This window comes from Mesoplodon bidens, assembly GCF_964165515.1.
Source record: "Mesoplodon bidens genome assembly, chromosome: 3".
In the NCBI taxonomy this organism is placed as follows: Eukaryota; Metazoa; Chordata; class Mammalia; order Artiodactyla; family Ziphiidae; genus Mesoplodon; species Mesoplodon bidens.
In genome coordinates this window covers 177,670,612-177,689,479 of record NC_138178.1, presented here as the reverse complement: position 1 = coordinate 177,689,479, position 18,868 = coordinate 177,670,612, and the positions used below count along the sequence as shown (strand labels likewise).

The following is an 18,868-nucleotide window of genomic DNA, read 5'->3' as shown; positions in this document are numbered from 1 at the left end:
TCCCCATGAGAGATCTAAACTCCTTTGCCGAGCAGAGCGGTGGAGGACAGGACTGATGTTAAAAGCTGCGTCACCCACAGGGTCTGGCCTGGGTCTGGCTGAGCAACCCCCTGTGAGCAGCGCACGGACGGGGGCTCCCGGGGGCCGGGGAAGGGCTCATCCCCGCAACACCCCTGGTACCCGCTGCTCCAACTGGCCCGAGGCGGGGCCCACATCCAGCGGCCCAGGCTGGCCCATTTACGCTGGCTAGCAAGGCCGCCTGGACGGCAGGGGACAGGACTGTGAGGTCACGGCCCCACACAGCCCTCCACCCACTCCCGCAGGGCCCAAGCATCCCACCTCCCACGCTGGCATCTCTGCCTTCAGCCAGAACGCCCGGCCCCACCAGCAATGGTGCAGGCCACCCAGCCTGCCTACGGCCGGCCGAGCCCCACACTGACCTGTCGGGGGTCCCGCACGCGCCTCGGCTCCGCCGGCCCACGAGCTGCCGAGACCCGGCTCCGGCCACCGGGAGGCCGCTGCCGATTCCTGCCGGAAGCAGAGCCCAGACGCGCGAAAAGAAGTCGAGGGGGAGGGCGGCAGGAGGGAAGACCACGACACGACACAACACGGGGACAGCAGATGGTGGGGGGGCGAGGGCGGGGGTGGGCGGGCGGCCAAACAGAAAACGTGATGGAGGCGCCACAGCAGCAAGGAAAGAAAAGCATGAAGAGAGGAGAGCCTAAGGAGGGCCCACCGTCCCGGGAGGCCCCTGCAGGAGGCTCCAGATCTCTCTACAGGGTGCCCACCACGGGGCGCCAGGGTGCCAAGGAGCACGGTTTGGGGAACACCAAGCTAACCCATTCCTTAGGAGCCCTCTGGGCCTGCATCCCGTACCTGCAAGACTGTGGCCCGTGAAGGACAGCATTCCCCAGCTCCTCAGGATAAACACCTCTCCGGGGGCCATTTCGCGCCCAGAGGAAAGGTGGGGAGGCAGAGGACGGGGTGGCCAAGGGGCGGCCGGAGCTGCAGGGGGCACGGGTGGCATCGTCCTCTGGGCGTGTGCTGGGCCCCCTCAAAGCTCTGCCCGGTCACCCAGAGGGCCCCGGGCTGGGACGGTCCTAGCCTCTGCAGGTGCCTTGTCCCACCCCCATGTCACAGAAGCACCTCACATGGAAGTGGGGGGCCATCTGTCCAACTTCCACTCCACGGGTGTGTAAACTGAGGCCCAGAGGGGGTACCAGCAACGGGTTAGCCAGGTCAGAGAGACAAAGCTCCCTCCATCCCACACCGTTTCGGCCTTGTCCCCGAGGACAGGTGAGCACCCGCCAGGGACCCCTGCCAGGGTTCACGGGAAGGTGGGGGGAGGCAAGCAGGCGGGCACAGTGGCAGCAGGAGCCAGGTCCCCAAGCCAGGGCCACCCAGCCTCCATGGACAGAGGGAAATCCTGGCTCCACCAAAAATGACCTCACCTCCCACTCAAAGCAGCGTGCAGCACCTCCACCAGGAAGCCCTCCATCCTCCCTGTCCAGGCCGAGCCTCCGCTGCCCCAGCCCCTGCGGCAGGCTGGGAACCCTCTGCTCCAGGTCCTCCTCCACGAACTGTGGGGCCCTGGGTAGGGCCCGACCCGTGTCTACAAGACTAGGGAAGGTTCGCACAGGCTCTGCTAGCCTGGACCCAAGGTGGCTGCACCCTTCACCCAGTTACTCAGTCCCGCCCTCGGCCGCCCCAGGCAGTGCTACCTCTAGCCTACCGTGGGGTCAGGAGGCCAAAGCCTCAGTCTCTTGGCATCAGGCTGTAAAATGAGTGCAGATGTCCTGTGAACATCTGACGGGGCCCTGCCGACATGGGGGAGACATCACAGTTCACAGCTGTGTCCCTGTGGAGCAGGCCAGGGCCGAGCACCTGGGGTGGCCCACGGGCACCTCCATCCCCCACGGCGGCAGAAGTGCCTCTGCCTGACACAGTCTGGAAAGCAACTGCCCGACTGTCCCGCTGGGCGGCTCCCACTGTCGGGAATCATCACTGGACACTCCGGAGGTGAATGACCCGGAAAGGGCTGAGCTCTGTGCTCTGGACGGGGAAGTGGGCTACAGTCTCAACAATAGCGTGGCTGGCTGAGGGCTGCTCTGTCCGGACACTAGATAGCCATGCGCACAGAATGACCCCCGGCAGCCCACGGGGCAGGCTCCCAGCCACAGCACCTAGAACACACCAGGCCCTCTCCGCCCACCTCGCCCACCCAGATCCAAGTCTGCCTAGAGGACATGGCACCCAGGGCCGCTGATGGGCAGTGGTGGAGATTCACGGCACGTCTCCCCAGAAGTATTTAATTCTAGAGCCTAATGTGCAGTATTTCAACATTCCAGGGCCACCTCTAATGATCAATACCCGGTTCAGGGGAAATTACCTCATCTGAGTCCAAAAGTTCTATTTATGGTTCTAATAATCTCTCTATTGATCGCCAGGACTGTTGTCTAATTATAAATCCACTCCCACCCGCCCTGAACGCAATCAATGCACACATAAAACCAACAGGGAGCCTTAAACGCTCACGTTTTACGGTGGGCAGGCCGCCGGTGGGGCTGCCCAGCTAGAGGCCAGTGACGCCACCAAGGCGCTGCGCCATCCCGCCCTCCCCCACCTCCGCTCACCCCACTCCTCCACCTCCTGGAGCCCTCAGAGCCGCGGCCAAGCCCGCTCTCCACCTGCAAGACTGCGCTCGGCTCCCTCCCAGGTAAGGAGCCCCCTGGCTATTCCCAGCAGCCTCCTCTGCCCCCATACACTTCTCGCTGGGCCCACCATCTCTGACACTTCCCTCCAGGCCCAGCTCAATGCCACCTCCTCCAGGAAGCCGCCCAGCTCTCTAGAGCCCCTCGGCACATTCCTCCCGGGCAGCCCAGCTCTCGGGCCAGGAGGCACCATGGGACTGGCACGGCAGAGGCTGGCCTCCCTCTTCTTGGCCTCACTCAGGACTTAACAAATGCAGGAGTCGGAAGCAGTGAGGCCACACCCAGGGTGCGTTGTCACACCAACTAGAGGCTAGTTCAGACCAGAAGTTCTTCCTGGGAGCCCCCTGTGCACCCCAGGCTACTGAGGGCCAGGGAGGCCCCAAGGACAGGGCAGCCTCGGGCAGACCAGCTCCAGCAGCGAGTCACAGCGGGCCAGCTCCCAGCAAGGGCAGGGCGTCGCCAAGGGCCACCCTGGGGCGGCAACGTCCAGCCAGCACGTCTCAGTGCCTTCAGAGGGGCCAGCAAGCCCAGAGGCGGGGGCAGGGTGGGGGTCAGTCCCGCCCGGGGGCTGTACGGACTTTGCCCCAAGAGCTGGGGGCCCTCCTCGTGCCTCCATGTCCCACAGCTCCACAGGGCACGGAGACCCCAGGAGACGTCTGCCTCGTGTTCTATTTCAGAGACACTTGCTGGGCGAGTTGGTGCGGCTGGCGCTGTGGCGACTAGAAAGGCTTTCACAGCCACCTACCCGTCTCCCTGCCCCTGGGGCTCCACGCAGGGCGGACGGTACAGCCACAAACACTTGTGCCACACGGCCACCTGCTCCCTGCCGGTCGCGACCCCACCCCCAGCTCTGTCTACCAGTGAGGCCTCCCCACCTCCACGCACACAGACCAGTCCCTCTGCTTACAGGGTCCCTTCTACTTTGTCGCCTGGTGAGCCCCTATTCCGGGCACGGCTGGGCCCCCAGGAGAAGGCACCCAACCCCACCATGTCGTGCAGGGCTTGGGCCTCCTGGGGAAAGGCCCTGCCAGTGCCTAGCACACCTAGTCCCATGTACCACCAAACTCAAAGCAACTCCCTCCAGCGTCCCAGGAAACCCCCGATCCAAAAACCCACCCTCTCCCAACCCCCCTACCCTGGTACGCCTTCTCTTAGAAGGAAGACTGTGGGGACACAGAGGACACTTGGGAGAAACTCCCACCAGCGAAGCCCTGTGACCAAGGTGGGGCCGGGCCCCCAGCTCCGCCCTCCGGAGCTGGGGTCATCTCAGGCCGCGGGGCCCTCCCTGAGCACACCCAGCCCAGGTCCGGGGCACCCCCAGCACCCCTGGTGCCCAGAGCTGGTTCCACAGAAGCTATGCCACTGCTGTGGGTGACAATCTGGTGGGCCTGAGGAGGGGAGCCCCGGAGCAGGGAGGGGGGTATCCCGCAGTCACCCAAAAAGAGGCGGCTCCTGAGAAACCAGGCCCCGTGTTAAGTGGGAACGGGGTCCCCACCACCTGCAGGCCCCCCGCTACCCTCCAGGTTCTGTCACCTGTCCACGGGGCAGGGCTGTGTCACCCAGGGCTGCTGCGCTCCAGGCAGGAGAGCCTGGACGGGGAGTCACCAGGAGGAGATGTTGGATGACGGTCTGATCTTGTCCCAGCAGCCCACAGGGCCCTTCCGTCAGCCCACGGCACCACGCATGCTCTGAGAGTGGCCAAACCGTCCCCAACCACAGGGCTGTGCCAGGTGGAAGCGATGCTCCAGGGTACACAAGAGGACCCTGCCCCCCAGTGACCTTGTAGGCTGACTTGACGAGGGCCTTGGGAATGTCTGGGGCCTCCTCCAAAAGGCACAGCCCCCCTGCTCTAGGGGGGGCCGTGCTACAGGGCACCCACTGAGCTGGGCACTCAGCCCCAGAGAGCGCCCAGCCCTGACCGGCTGTAAGCGTCCTGCCTGGTATCCCAGGGGGCCCACAGCCCACTGCGCCCCGGGCACTCACCAGGCACGTCGGTGGCAGGAAGCTGTTGACCCTCGAGACGCTCCACATGCCCTCTAGGCACTGCTGGGCCTGGATGGTGACCGTGCTCAGTGCCCCGCCCAGGCCGGCGGGTGCCACTGACACCTGGACGCTGGGCCCGGACGGCCAGCCCAGCCCCTTCCTCCGGTCTGGCCCCGCTCGGCCCAGCTGCCGCCCCACCGGGCCCACCGGCGCCGGTCCATCCCTCGGGCTGGCGGTGGCACCGGGGCTGGGAGGCATGAGTCCGGGGCCTCCATGGGGGGCGTCCGGGTCCTCGCGGCTGGCGGGCGCCTGCAGCAGCCGCAGAGCCTCCCGTGTGAGCTGGGTCAGGTGCGTGGTACAGACGTCACAGCGGCGCTCAGCCTCCGGGCGACACGCAGGCACCTCATCAAGAAGCAGAGCGGAGAGGCACGGGTCCTGGGGGAACAGGGGACAAAGGGACAAAGGGATCAGTGCCTGGGTGCCAGGACTCACCGCCTGGTCCTCACGTCCACGGCGCCAGGCCAGCATGCATGGCGGCCGCTGCACCATCCTCAGCTGACTAAAAAGCCCCGAACGGTGCCGTCGGCACACACCCAGCAGGAAATAACCATCGCGGCTTGAGAGTGAGGCTCGCGGTGCCCTTGACAACTGCCCAGCTCCTCCTGCCGTCATCACCACGCTCGCTCACGGCTAACGAGGCATTCGCACGCTCCCCGACGTGCAGCCAGCAGCCAAGGCCAAGGCCGCCTGGCCGAGGAGCAGCCAGGGGGCCGGCAGAACAAGGCATCCCCGGCGGGCTGGGGGCGGCCAGCAGCAGGCCCGGCTGGAAGCAACGTCTATTCCAGAGCCAGTGGAGGTGGGGCTGGAGGGCTGGAGACCCTCCCCCTGCCTTTGCGGCATCTCCGGCCCTGCTCCACAGGGCCGAGCTGGCAATTCCAAGTCCACGGGAAGACAGAGGCCGAGCGCGGCCAGCAGAGACAGGAGGCAAGGCTCGATGGCCTCCACGCTCCATCCCGGGCATGGACTTGGTCCCTGCAGCCCACCCCCTGCCCTGCACTGAGGGGGACACACGGGTCTAACTGCAAGCCTGGTAACCAGAGAGGGCTAAGAACAGGAGCCAGGGGAGCCCAGAGGAAGCCCTCCCTAGAGGGCTTCCTGGAGGAGGTGACATCTCTGGAAGAAAGAAGAGGAGGAGGGAGCCAATCCTCCGAAGGAAGCTCACTGGAGGGAAGCCATTAAGAGCCCCATTCCCGGGGCCCAGCCGCTGCACCTCGACCCCCAGCCAGGCTCTGCCGCAGCCCCTGCCCGGGGCAGCCCCACGGGGCTCCGGGTCTGTGCTGAGACCAGCCCCTCAGCATCCCTGCCCCTTCCCCGAGGGGCAAGCCCCAACCACAGGTGCCTGGCTGGGACATCCCCTCAGCACGGCAGGAGCCCAGCCCGGCTGTGGCTGTGGCCACCCAGGACTTTCCCAGCGCCACCTGACAGAGCAAACCCCAAATGCGGGCCTGGGTCTCCAATTCGGCCAGCTGGTGGACCCGGCCGGCCCCATCCCTCCCCGTCACCACAGCCTGGACCCGCTGCAAATCTGCAGAGCCGGGGCCTTCCCCCCTCCCTGGCCACACTTCTCCCAAAAGGTTCTAGGCAAGGCCTGGCTCCGGTCCAGCCACCCTCTTGGCCAAAAAGGGACCATGATCTCCCCAAACCCTCAGATGCAGAAGCCGTAAGCACCATGCAGAAGGGGGTGCCTCATTCATCCCAGCAGGGTTCCCCGAGCCTGACCTGTGGCCAGCCTGACCAGTGTCCACAGACGCCTGGGAGGGCTCCAGGGGGTGACAGCTGAGACACAGTGGCCTTGCCACGAAAGTACACTCTGCTGGTCCAGCATCAGCCGGCCATCGCTCTGCTTCTGTGTCCCCAGGACATGCAGACCTCGGAGATATTTCAGTTTCGGTCCAGATCACCGCAATAAAGGGAGTATTGAAATAAAGCGAGTCACATGAGTTTTTTGGTTTCCCAATTATACGAGCTATGTTTACACCGCACTGTAATCTGTTCGGCGCGCAACAGCATTGTGTCTAAAAAAAACAATTTAACGTTAAAAAACAGCACGGATTTAAAAATGACGCTGTCAGAAAAACAGCGCTGACAGACTCGCTGGACACAGCGTTGCCACAAGGCCTCGGCTCGCAGAAAACACCGCACCTGTGAAGCGCAGTAAAGCAAAGCACGTCCAACAGGGTGTGTCTGCGCCACCCCACGCTCCCGGCACGCTCGGCCATCGAGCTGCCCCCTCACGCGCCCCCGGGCAGGCCTGGTCGAACGACAGCATGACCCCAGCCAGTCCAGGCCTTGCCAGCTACCTGATTTACGGGCCGCTCCGGAAGGCCTGGCTTTTCTCCAGCTGAGGCTGGCGGGCCCCAGAGCCTCGGAAGCGCCCAGAATATCTGGTCCCAATCAGTGACACCACCCCTGCCTGCTGCTCCCCCGTGGGGCCCCGGGGAGGCCCGGAAACGCCGCGGGGACCCCACTCGTGTTGCCCGTGGGCCACAGATGGAATCCAGACAGCGGCCCAGCCACGCCTGGCTCACACGGGCCGGCTGTCACTCCATCCCCCACCCCCAACCCTGCCAGTTTTCCAGGCCCGGCCCTGATGACTCTGGTTTTTCCACTCAGCGGGAGGCAGCTAATGGTGGGCTGGTGAGAGGGCAAGGGAGGGCGGCCCGCTAGAGCCATTAACCGACTTGAAAGGCGGCCCAGACCCCGCCCAGCCCAGGCCCAGCTGCCCATTGTTCTAGGGCCTCCGCTTCTGGGGAACCCTGGCATCCCCTCCACGGCCTGCACAGGAGGAGGCAGGAGGCAAGTGGGAAGCGCAGGGCATGGGGGGCTGCTAACGGCCCTGGGCCCGCACCAGACCCCCACCGCGCGGCCACGGCAGCCCACAGCCCGAGCCCCGCCCCCAGCCAGTCCCGAGGAATTCAGGTGGGGCGCCAGGGAGGCCCCAGCAGCCCCAGGCCTCAGGCTCTGAGCATCAGAGCCCCACATGGGAACCACAGGGGTCTGCTCTGGGGGGAGAGAACCCCCCAAGCTCAATCACCCCCCGCACAGGGAGACAAGCCCAGGGCTGCCCGGTCACCTGCTCGGTGAGCCAACTGCAGGGGTTTCCGCGCTTGTGGCGCCCCCACAAGTCCTGCTTCACAAGTTCCCAGGAGGGCCAGGCCCAACACACCCGGGCCCACCCCATGGCTAAAGCCCCCTTGAGGGGCCAGGCACCCCCTTGCAGCGCTGGCAGCCGAGCCCACCCCTTGGGGGACCCTCACATCATCACTGCCGAAGGCCTGGCCGATCCCCCGGGCCTCGAGGGGCTCCCGGCATGGGGCAGGCCCGTCTCTCCAACCTCCGTCTCTTGTCACACACGTGAGATGGCGAAGGCCAACAGGAGGAGGGACCGGCCTGGGGTGACCACACGGAGAGCCCAGTGGACCCTGAGCCCCTCAGGCCAGGCAGCAGCGGCAGGGCCAGTGCAGGGGCCAAAGCGGCTGCTCGGGCGGCAGCTGGGCCACTGAGCAGCCTGGGACAGTCACTGCACGCTGGTCACTCAGAACCACAGCCCACACTGGGGAGACCGGCCTGGGGACCGCAAGCTTTGGGCAGGACAGGCCTAGAGCCAGGATCCCCGCCCCCCGCCCCCTGGCCCAGCGCTCAGGGCTCCAGGGAGGGGGTTTCTCCTGGGAGCTGGCATGGGCCACCCCCAGGACGGGCACCCTGGACCCCAGAAGGTGAGGGGTGACGGCACCTTCCACACCACCTGCCGACCCCTGGGCAGCCCTCAGGGAGACAAAGGCCCCTCCCCACTCCTCAGCCACCCCTTCCCCCAGTGCAGCCAATAATTCTCAGACCCCAGCACGGGGCGGGGAGCTGGGGGAGGCCTGGGCAGAGCAGCCCTCCCTCCCCTGGGCCTGGTCTCCTCTCCCAGCCCTGGGGCAGCTCCTGGCAGCTCCAGGGTCCACAGGCCCAAGTTCCAGAATCTTAACCCCTGAAAGCCCCGGCCACTGTGCAGCCTGGCACCCACCCCTCCCCTCCGGAGCCCAGCAACTTCAGAAAGACAGTAGTTTTCCTGCTGCAAAATATTACTTTTAGTTTCCTCTTTGTGGCCTAATTAAACAGATATTTTACTTGCATTGGAAAATGTTTTTCTTAATTTGATTCAATTGAGCATTGCGTACCAGCTACCCTGCATGCTGCCTGGCTTTCAGGGAGCTTCCCCGCACTTAAAAATGATGACTTCTCATTCTTCGCTTTGTTTCTGGGTCTCCAAGTTGCTTTAAGTAATCTTTCCATTTGCTCCTGTGAGGGAGTCCTGGAGGGGGCCGCGCTGCCCCACCATCACCACCAGGAGAGGCTTCCCCAGCCCGGCCAGCCAGGCCGCCCCGCAGGGCAGGAGGGGAGATGACCAGGAGCCCCCCACCCCACCGCCACGGATGCCCCCCTGGGAGGGGGTGGGAAGGGGCTCTATTCCCCAATTCAGAAAAGACCCCAGGCCGCAGGGCTATGAGGCGACCCTCTCTGAGCCCCCATCACCCCGTCTTTTAAAAGGGGGCCCTGGCACCCACTGGCAGGGCGGCTAGGAGAGCACACGGGCCCAGAGGCCAGGCACACGGTCAGGCTCAACAAGCAGGCGCTGAGCAAGGTCCCACCCACCACAGCTCCCTCCGCCCCATCCTCCCTTCTCTCCACAAACAAAGCAGCTGGGCCGTGACCCCGCGTGGCCCCCTTTTCCGGAGTTGACAACAGGTCCAGGAAGGGACCCCTGGCTGCCGGGCCGGGCGCTGCCCTCCCAGGCTCTGCTGTCGAGGACATTCCCAAGTCGCGTGCAGCGGGCTCGGTTTCCAGCCACACCGCAGCCATCCCAGGCCCTCCCTCCCTCCCTCCCACCCAGCCAGAGCCTCACCAGGGGCCCGGCCCCCAGCCCCAGGCCCCACCACCTGCTGGGTCCAGTGGGATGCCTGGAGACCCAAACCCGACCCTCCCTCTGCCAGCCAGGCTGCCAGAGACCACCCCGGCCTGCAGGCCTGCAGCTCTGAGGCCCCAAGCTGACACAGGGGGAGGGGCAGGGGGGCCGCAGCCTGGCCCACCCAGCGCTGCCCGGCACCCATCCCCAAGGCTCTGTGCCAGGCGCCAGCCAGCTGGCCAGCTCGGGGCACACACTAGCTCATTGAGACCTCCTCCCCTCAATGGCCTCCCTATCCTCCACACGAGGCCACACAAGGCTGGCGGGGGCCCGGGGGGCTAAAGGCCAGACAGGCAGGACGGCCTCAGCGGGTGAGGATGGTGGAGAAGCAGCTCCATCAGGACACCCGCTGCGGGGTGGGAGGGGTTGCCTGGAGCCCAGCCAGACATGACCTTCAGTCTGACTGTCCACCTCTGGATGCGAGCACAGCCTGTGGACCTCAGTTTCCTCATCTGGACAACGGGCCGTGGCAGATCGCACCCCGCAAGCCCAGCCATGGCCAGGGCCCCCAATGCCACTTGGGGGGCTCTGAGCCCCGGCAAAAGGGGCAGGTGCAGAAGCCGAATGGGGCCCCTGCCCCCAGGTGGCCCCAGATACCGTGTTCTCCTGCACACAGGGCCACCCCCGCCCGCCAGGCCCTCCGACAAGGCTGCCAGAAGAGCCCAGAACTACGGCTCTTTATCAGAGGGCTTCCCAGGACACCCTAGGCCCCACTTCTACTCCAGGGCTGGAGCGCAACTGCACTCCACCCCACCTCCCGACCTTCGACCTCATCCTGCTTTCCCCTTGTCAACCTACAGGGCACCCAAGACACAGTCTCCACGTGTGCTCCGGGCATCCCCATCCTTGAGCTCTTGATGCTCCACCCCTGGAGACCCTCACCCCATCTCTGAGCTAATTCCAGCCCAGGTCAAATACCATCTCCTCCAGGAGGTCCTCCTGGGTGCCCCTTTCCAGAGCCCTCCCTCCCAGAGCACTTTGGTTAAGAGCACAGACTTCAGAGGCGGAGAAGCCAGGGTGCGTGGCCTCGGGCAAGTCACTCACACCCGTGTGTCCGCTATTTCCTCCCCTGGCGCCTGGGGTGGTGGAGCTAAGCACATAATTCCCAGAGGCCTGCTTCCTGGTGACTGGTTTTGAGCAGACCAAGTATGTGGGGCTGGCGGGGATTCCAGGAAGCAAAACTGGGCTGTGGCCTTGCACCGAGGCTGTGTGGGGGAGGATGGGGACGGGGAGCCTAGGACGGGACAGTTAGGAAGGAGTCGACCCTGCAGCCCACACCCCCGCACAGGGCACGGGGCAGGGCAAGCGCCGGCACGCTCCACCCGGAAACAGAGGGAGTTGCGCAGGCCAGCATCCATCACACAGGATCAGAGGTGAATGTACACGGCGGTGTAAGGACATCCACCCGAGGTGGACACAGCAGCCTGTCACTGGGCCGTGTAGGACCATAAATCCGCCAGCCCCAGGCACCCAGCTGAGCCCACCCACCCCTGCCCCAGCCCAGCGCCCACAGCCGAAGCCTGGGATGCTGCCCAGGGTGGGCAGGGACCAGACCAGATGAGTCCGGGGAGTCCTCCGAGGAGCCCTGCAGTCCACGTGGGTCCCTCGGCCACAAAACGTAGCACCAGAAGCGAAAGCGCCCCTTCACCCGGAGGGGTCCAGAGTGTCTACTTAGCCCAAGGACACTGTTCCCAGACAGGGCAGCTGAGGCCCTGCCAAGAAGCGACCATGCCACAGGAGCTGGGGCCACAGGAGCTGGGGCCACAAGAGGTGGGGAGAGAGGCTTGTCCGCCACGCGTCCACCCAGCGGGAAGGGAGATCATGGGGCTCAGAGGTCAGGGCTCAGGGGTGGATGACCAGAGAGCGGCTCCCAGAGGCTCCCAGCCAGCCCAGACTGGCTGCTTCCAGAAACCTGACAGGGGACAGCCTGGCCCTGAATGCCACCCCCCACCGCAGGGGTTCCCCGTCCCCAGGAAGCAGACAAGTGGACGGAGGCCAGACGCACTGAGGAACACTCGATCCACTTCTATCCTGTTTATTTATTCATACCCCACACCTTCTTGCACAAAAACTGCGGTGGCTTCCAGGAACTACTCGACATAAATTGGAAGTAAAACCACGTGGCTAGAGACAGTCATGTTAGAGCAGCTAGGAATGATCAGTTCCCACAGACGTGTGAGAAAGGGCCCATGCGGTTGGCGGAAGCTGAAGACTGCATTTGCTGTGAGCTTCCTGGCAGGCAAAGGAAAAAGGAAACTAGACTTTCCTTGTCATTCAAGACAACAACCAGCTCTTCCAACTGCCAAGTAAACGATCCCTTCAGGACACTCGAGGGAGCCTTGAGAAGGCCCCAGACCCCCTCCTTTAAGCCATGCCAGACCAAGACAAGCCCCCGGCAAGGCACTGAGCAGCCCGAGGTACAGGGGTGACACCCTGACACTCCCCTTTTCAGCAGAGAGGCAGTGAGGAAAGTCACCACAACTCACTCCCCTGCTCAGCCCCAGTGCTGACTGCAGCTGGACTCCCCTCAAGCTCCCTCCTGCGAGACACAGAGCTCCCTACCCCAGACCCCGGCCGGCCCCCAAAGCCCCATCTCCGCTTCTGGCTGACATTCAGAGGGCAGGTGTTCAGGACCCAAAGCTCAGTCCCGCCCCCACTGCCCACCTTCTCCCCCCGAAACCCCCGACCAGCAAGGACCCAAGACGGGCACACGGATGGGACCAAAGGAAGTTCTCAGGGACAGCAGGGGACACCAGCTAGACCACTGCCCGCCTAGGGAGGAGGGGGCCAGGGCAGGGTGTGGAGGGGCCGGCCGAGGTCTCGCAGAGGCCAGGTGGCAAGGCAAGGCCTGAGCGGCCTCCTCCCTCCTCCTGCCCAGGCTTGGTCCCCGCAGCCTGATCCGCCCCCTGGCTGAGTCATCAGTCCCCTACCAGCTGGGAGACTGCCCAGCAGCCAGCCCCAGGGAGCACCGGCCCCTCTCACACCTCCCAGCTGCCTCTGGAGCCTGCCAACACCTGGCTCAGCTGGAGAATGCTGCTGACACCAGGTGCCCCGCCCCGGGGAACCCCCCCAGAAGCTGGTGGAGCTCAGGCCAGGCTCCAAACAGCATGGGGGACAGGGGCCCAGGGACCGTGACCCCAGGTGGCAAATGTCCAGCACCAGCTGGGCCAAGCCCCTGCCCCCCCCAGGACCCCACCATGGCACACCAGTACGGTCAGAGCTGGGGGCAGTGGGGACAGACCACGCAGGCTTCCTGGGGGTGGTGACAGAGGCCCACCACTCCTGAGCCAGGCCCCAGAGAGAGATGGCTCTGGGAGTGTCTCCAAGCCTCTAGCCTTAGGAGCCTGGTCACATCACCCCGAGCTGTGCCCGGGGTGAGCCCACAGCCTCCCGGCAGCCTTCAGACTCGCTGTCCAGCTTGGCGAAAAACACGAACCAGTGCTGGGGCTGCGTGGGTGGGCAGTGGTTCTGGAATTCGCAGGGTGGGGGAGGACGAGACCCCCCTGCCCGGGTGAGCGAGAGATTCGCAAGATCGAAAGGAGAACTGATCACTTTCCCCATCTGAGCACTAATCAATTCAGTGCCGTATTGACACGTGGAAGTCACGGGTTCCAGAAGAGTCACCACCTCCACGCGACGCATCTGGGCGGCAGCTGGAGCAGATCCCCGAGCAGGACCCCTGCCCCCCACGGCTGCAAGGGGCTGGGGACCACCATCCTCCACAAGGGCCTCATATGGGGCGGGGGGGAGAGCCAAGATCCAGTCCAGCAGCCCTCGGGGTGAACACAGCAGGGCGTGGGAGGCAAGATCTGGTCACTCAGTCATTCGACAAACGTTTCTGGGTGATCCAGACCCCGTGCCGGCCCTGACAGAGCTCCTTGCCTGGGGGTAGCACACTGGCCACAGAGACCACACAGTGGTCGTGCAGTGTGGGAAGGGCTGAGAAAAGGCGGGGCCAGGTGGCAGCAGGGGTAGCCTCGGGGAGGACGGTGGAGATGTGGGGGAGGGAAAGCTCAGGGGAGGGGAGGGGAGGGGAGGGGAGGTTCACTGCACATGGAGGGCCGCCAGGCTCTGTGCCAGGCGCTCAAAGTGAGGCCACTCAGTGAGGTCTGAGTCCCCCACCACCGTCAGCTGCCCAAGCAGGGCTCAGGGCAACTCAGGCTGTGCGGTTCCACCAAATGAGTATGGGGCGGGGGGTGGGGGAGAAGTCTGCCAAAGGGGCACGGGGGGGGAATCTGCCACAGGGGCACGCGGTGGGGGGAGTCTGCCACAGGGGCACGCGGTGGGGGGAGTCTGCCAAAGGGGCGCTGTGGCAGACCACCATGCAATGCAGAAGCGGCCCCGTGCCCAGGGGCTGTGCCTGTCGGGGGGCCTCGGTCTGGCCTCAGTCTGGCAGGGCCCAGCTGGACAGCAGGACCCAGGACTGGCCAGGGACCCTCCTGAGGGCCCCACGGTTCAGAGAGTCCCCTCTGGCTGCCCTGAGGGTGGGCAGCTGTGGGTGGGCTGGGCCGGGGGACAATGAAAGGGGCCTGCAGGAACTTGGTGACCAGTTTGCCAGGGAAGGCTGGGGCCTCAGGTTCTGACTCGGGGGATGGAGTGGCCAGTGCTAAGCTGGAGGGCGCTCAGTCGTGGAGGAGAGGAAGGCCTGGCTTTGGTCCCTGGGTGGGGGGTTCTGGGAGCTCCCAGCAGAGGCCCCTTGGAGGCACGGGCAGGGAACTGGCAGGACCACCCGGGGAAGCCGGGGCAGGGGGAGGGGGTCTGGGGAGCAGCAGGGCATCTGCAGCGGGGCCCACGGGAGGAGCGGCCCACGGAGGCCACAGGACAGTCCGAAGGGCATGCTCCAGGCCACGCAGGCGTCCGACGGGGTCACTCAGAGACAAGGCCCTGGACCCTGGTGAGAGCAGAGGTGGCTCCGGGGAGGCCCAGAGGCCCCAGCCTGGCATCCCCTCCACAGCCCGGCCCACCGCCCCTCTCAGTTCAGGCAGGACGGTCTCTGGGCTCCAAGCTGGGCAGGCAGAGCATGTTCGCTCCCCCACAGCCCCCAGGGACATTGGGGCTCAAAAGCAGGGGGCACAGTCCTATCTGCTCCGCATGGATGAGGTCCCTGGGCGGGAACCACGGTCATCCTCACTGCCCAGGTGGGGAAACTGAGGCAGGCGCAGGGAGACGGGAGCAGAGGCAGCAAGGGAGAGGCGGGCCCTCCACCCAGGCCGCCCGCCCACCTCCCATGGGCACCAAAGACCTGGGCACAGCATGACCCCCGAGCCCACATCCCAGCAAAAGCAACAAGGGCTGAGGCATACGGGCCAGCCTGTGCCAGACACGGCCCAACACACCTGTGAAAGGGGTGCGAAGGTGGTCCCAGGTACAGAGAGGGAAACCGAGGCCACGAGCTCTCAGCGAAACTGCCCAAGGTCCCCCAGCCCGGAGCTGTCAGCTGGCAGGAGGGTGGGCTAGAAGCCAGCGGGGAGTCGAGCCCTGGCAGGGATGCCTCAGGCAGAGGATGGGGTGGCCGTGAAAGATCACGTCCCTCGACCCTTGCAAGCCTCCCTCCCACCTGAGACCAGGCAGGGACCCCAGGAGCAAGAGCCTCTCGGCCAGGCTAGGGTCCCAGCTCCACCCTCACCCCAGGCCATGGGAGCCCAGCAAGCCACCTCCGGTGCGGGGCCTCCCCAGATGCCCCAAGCATGGGACTACGTGAGATGACAGCCAGCCAAGTTCTCTGTAAACTGTGAAGTGCCGTTCTCACAAAGCTCATCTCCTCACAATGAGAAAGAAGGAAGGGCCCCCTAGGGAAAATTCTAGACCACAAACTCTACATTCCAGTGCCTTGTCAGCCTCAGAGCAGAGCCCAGTGCCCCTGGACCATCGGGCCAGACTCCTGGGAGGACCCCCTGGGGCTCACCCAGAGCCGGGCACACACGGGTCCCCCGGCTGCCCCAGCCTCCCTCCCAAACTAAAAGCAGAAGCAGCTGCACAAGCCCATCCCGGGCACCATCTCCCCAGCCTGCCCTGCGGGAAGCGCTGGGGCAGGCCGGGTGAGCCTGCAGGCTGTGTGCGAATCAGCCTGGGTCACACAGGACAATGACACCCGCCAAGGCCCCAGCCACCTTGTCCCACGGCCCACGGCCCAGGTGGCTCAGCCCAAGGGCCGGAAGCCCCCTTGGGCCCATGCCCACCCTCTCTGGAGAAACAGTGGATGACGGGGCCCTCCCTTCCTCAGGCACAGCACCCTACAGGTTGGACAGCACCCCAGAGGCTACCCCCATCTGACAAAGGAGGAAATGCAGCGGGGGAAGGGGCCAAAGAGATCAACAAAGCCAGAGACCCTGGTCTGCTGCGTGAACAGGCCGCTGGGGGCCAGGGACAGCTGGGGAAGGGGGTGAGCCCTCACCTGGCACCGAGGGGTACCCAGTGTCAAAAGCCAAACTCGAGGAGGCCAGGGGAGGTGGGAGGTGAGCATCTGGGAGGTCCAGGGCCTTCCCTGATGCGCTGTGTCTGCAGGAGAGGACCACCGAGACCTCCCAGGTGAGGGACCCCGAATCCACCAGCCACTGGGGTGACCTGCAGCTCTCTCCACCAGGATCCCCTGCCCACCTGCGACCCACCGGTCACATGTCCAGCACCACCAGGCAAAGCCCAGCTCAGTCACCAAAGCCTCTCCTCTCTCTGGCCTCAATTGCCCCTAACGGGGTAGTAAGATGGCCCTGTGGCCCTGTCAGGCCCCCAGGAGTCTAGCCCAGAACACCCTCTCCCGGGGCCGTGAAGGTCTTCTCATGTCTTTTCAACCAGATTCAGGCCATCTGGGGCACAGAGCGTGGCAAGGCTGCACCCTGCTCAGGGCAGCAGATGCGGGACCGTGCAGCCCCACCCCAGGACGGGCCACAGGTCCCCTCCCCTGACCGCAGAGCAAGGGTGCCCAGGACACAAACCAGACTCACATCCCCACTCCCAATGCCACGGGGAACACCGCTGGACCCCAGGAGGCCAGGGTCTCGCCCAGACCGCAGGGCCTCCTCGGAGAACTATATTTAGATTCAATGGGGATTATGCAGGCTTACTTCCCAGGACGGCTTTCAGAAAGGCTTCAGGTCAGGCGGGAAGGGCTTCCTCTGGAGACCCCCCCCCCAGCCCCCAGCTTCCCAGGCTGTGCAAACTTCCAGAGCGCATTGTTCCTGGAACAATGGTCCCCGCTCCTTCCAAGACCAGGGCAAGCCCATTGGCTGCAGAATTCGGCAGAGCCCCCTCCCCTGGCCAACACCTTGGCAGCTGGGGCTGGAGCCTGGGGAACCAGATGGGTGGCCACTGCCTAAACTGGCAGAGCCCCAGGCTGTGAGCCATACGCACCTCTTATCCATGGCCCTGGGAGGGGACAGGGAGGGCCCCCCCCACAGCAGCTGGCCCACCCTCTGGCCCTCCAAGCCCTCCTGCCCCAGGTGTGCAGTTTCCAGACACTTGGCTGGGGGCCCAGGTGCCCCAAGGGCGACAACGCACCAAATAACCTCTTGCCGCTGGCAAGGCAGGAGCTGTCCCGCCCGGGGTGGAGGCCCTGCCATCTCCCCCTCTTCTCCCTCTCCCAAACACACACTAGGCTTCCAGCTGTGGGACATCTGCAGCAGAAACGCCCGCCCAGCCCCTCCGATCAGACAGTGGGACCCTCTTAGGATGAAACGCCCCAACTCACACACAAGGTGTTAACACACGGGAAACCGAGGCCCAGAGAAGGGAAGGGATTGGCACCAAATCCACGGTGGAACCTCGCCTCCCTCCGGGCCCCGAAGACTCCCAAGTTCCAGCCTGGGACCCGTTCCAGGGGCCGGCCTGAGGAAGGGTCACTTACCCGGAGGGGTGTCCCGGGCCCGCCGACCAGCTTCCACGCCTGTCGCTTGAGCTCGGCGAGCTTCGTGTGGCAGTGCCGGCACCAGCCGCCTCCACCAGGCGAGTGGCCCTGTTCCGCGCCCGCGCCGGCGCCCTCGGGCGCAGGGCGGCTGCCGCATGGATCCTGTTCGGGCCCGGCGGTCAGCCTCTTGCGGGGGGGCACCTCCAGCAGCTGCAGCGGCTCGCGGGCCGGGCCGCCCTCTGCCACCTGGGGCGGGGGCAGAAGGGGACAGTGAGCTTGGGCCGCTGGGCGGCGCCACCCCGGTACCCAGCACCGGAGACTCCAGACCTCTGAGCGACCCAGCCCGAGTGACACACTCGACAAAGTTACGAGCGCTGGGCGCGAACCTGCAGCGCGCCGTGTTCTTCCATCCCGGGAGGTTTTCATTGCCCGCCCCCCCACCCCAAGCAGGAGGCCCGTCGCCACCCGCGCTCCGCTCCAGGCCCGGCCCCCAGGGGGCGCCGCGCACCCTGCCAGTGTGCTCTGCGTCCCGGGCTCGGTCCCGGGCCGTCCGCCGTCCCCCGTCGCCCGCCTCCCTCTCGGGCCCCGCTGCGCGTACCGCGGGCTGCGCCGCACACAGGGGGGCGCCGCGGCTGCCCATGGCCGGGACGCAGGAAGGGCTGGGCCGTCGCTTCGGGGCCACGAGGGCTCTCCAGGGTCGCCGCGGCTACGTGATCCGGCCTGGGGACGCCCCCATGGCCCGGCCGGCCGCTCCGAAGTTCGCGGCGCAGGCAAGTGGCGGAGAGCGCGGTGGCTGCGGCGGCGAGCGCGCTCGGAAACGAGGGCGGGGCCGGGGGCTCCGGGGGCGGGGAGGGGCGGGGCTCCGGGAGAGCTGTCCCGCCCAACCCAAGCCCTTGCTCTGCAGTGTGTGGGGGAGGGGGTCCCGCAGCGCCGCGCGGCCGCACCCACTCCGAGGCCCCCAACCTGTTAGGCGAGTCCCAGCCCGAGGGAGGGGCGCTGAGGGCCGCGGTGAGACGCCCCGTACACGCGCGCGTATGCGCCTTCCCGCTCCTCTCCTGGAACACTGGGGTCCCCTGGGAGGCCCCAACCCACTCGTCACTTTACAGGCGAGAAGACTGAGGCCACGGAGGGGAAGGTCTTGCCCAAGGTCACACAACAAAGTGGAAGGGAACCCCGGCCCCCAGGCTCCCGATCGCTTTTCCCTGAAAATCCAGCGCACTCCGCGTGTCGGTGGCCACACTTTGGGTCTAACTGTCACGCGTGGGTGAGTATCGCCGGGCTCTGCGTCTCGGAACATGCAGCGTCCATGCCAGTGTATCTGTGCCT

General features: G+C 65.6%; 1 protein-coding gene across 1 annotated transcript in view; it reads right to left on the bottom strand.

Moving 5' to 3' along the window:
- The window catches only part of KIF26A (kinesin family member 26A), a 40,602-nt gene extending 22,324 nt beyond the window's left edge, over nt 1–18,278 (bottom strand). The window contains exons 1-3 of the mRNA XM_081228937.1: nt 18,141–18,278; nt 17,543–17,788; nt 4,695–5,129 (exon numbers count right to left, since the gene is read on the bottom strand). Coding sequence (XP_081085063.1) covers nt 4,695–5,129; nt 17,543–17,788; nt 18,141–18,182 — 723 coding nt within the window. The 5' untranslated portion in view covers nt 18,183–18,278. The remainder of the gene's footprint in view (nt 1–4,694; nt 5,130–17,542; nt 17,789–18,140) is intronic.
- Between the last annotated feature and the right edge of the window lie 590 nt (nt 18,279–18,868).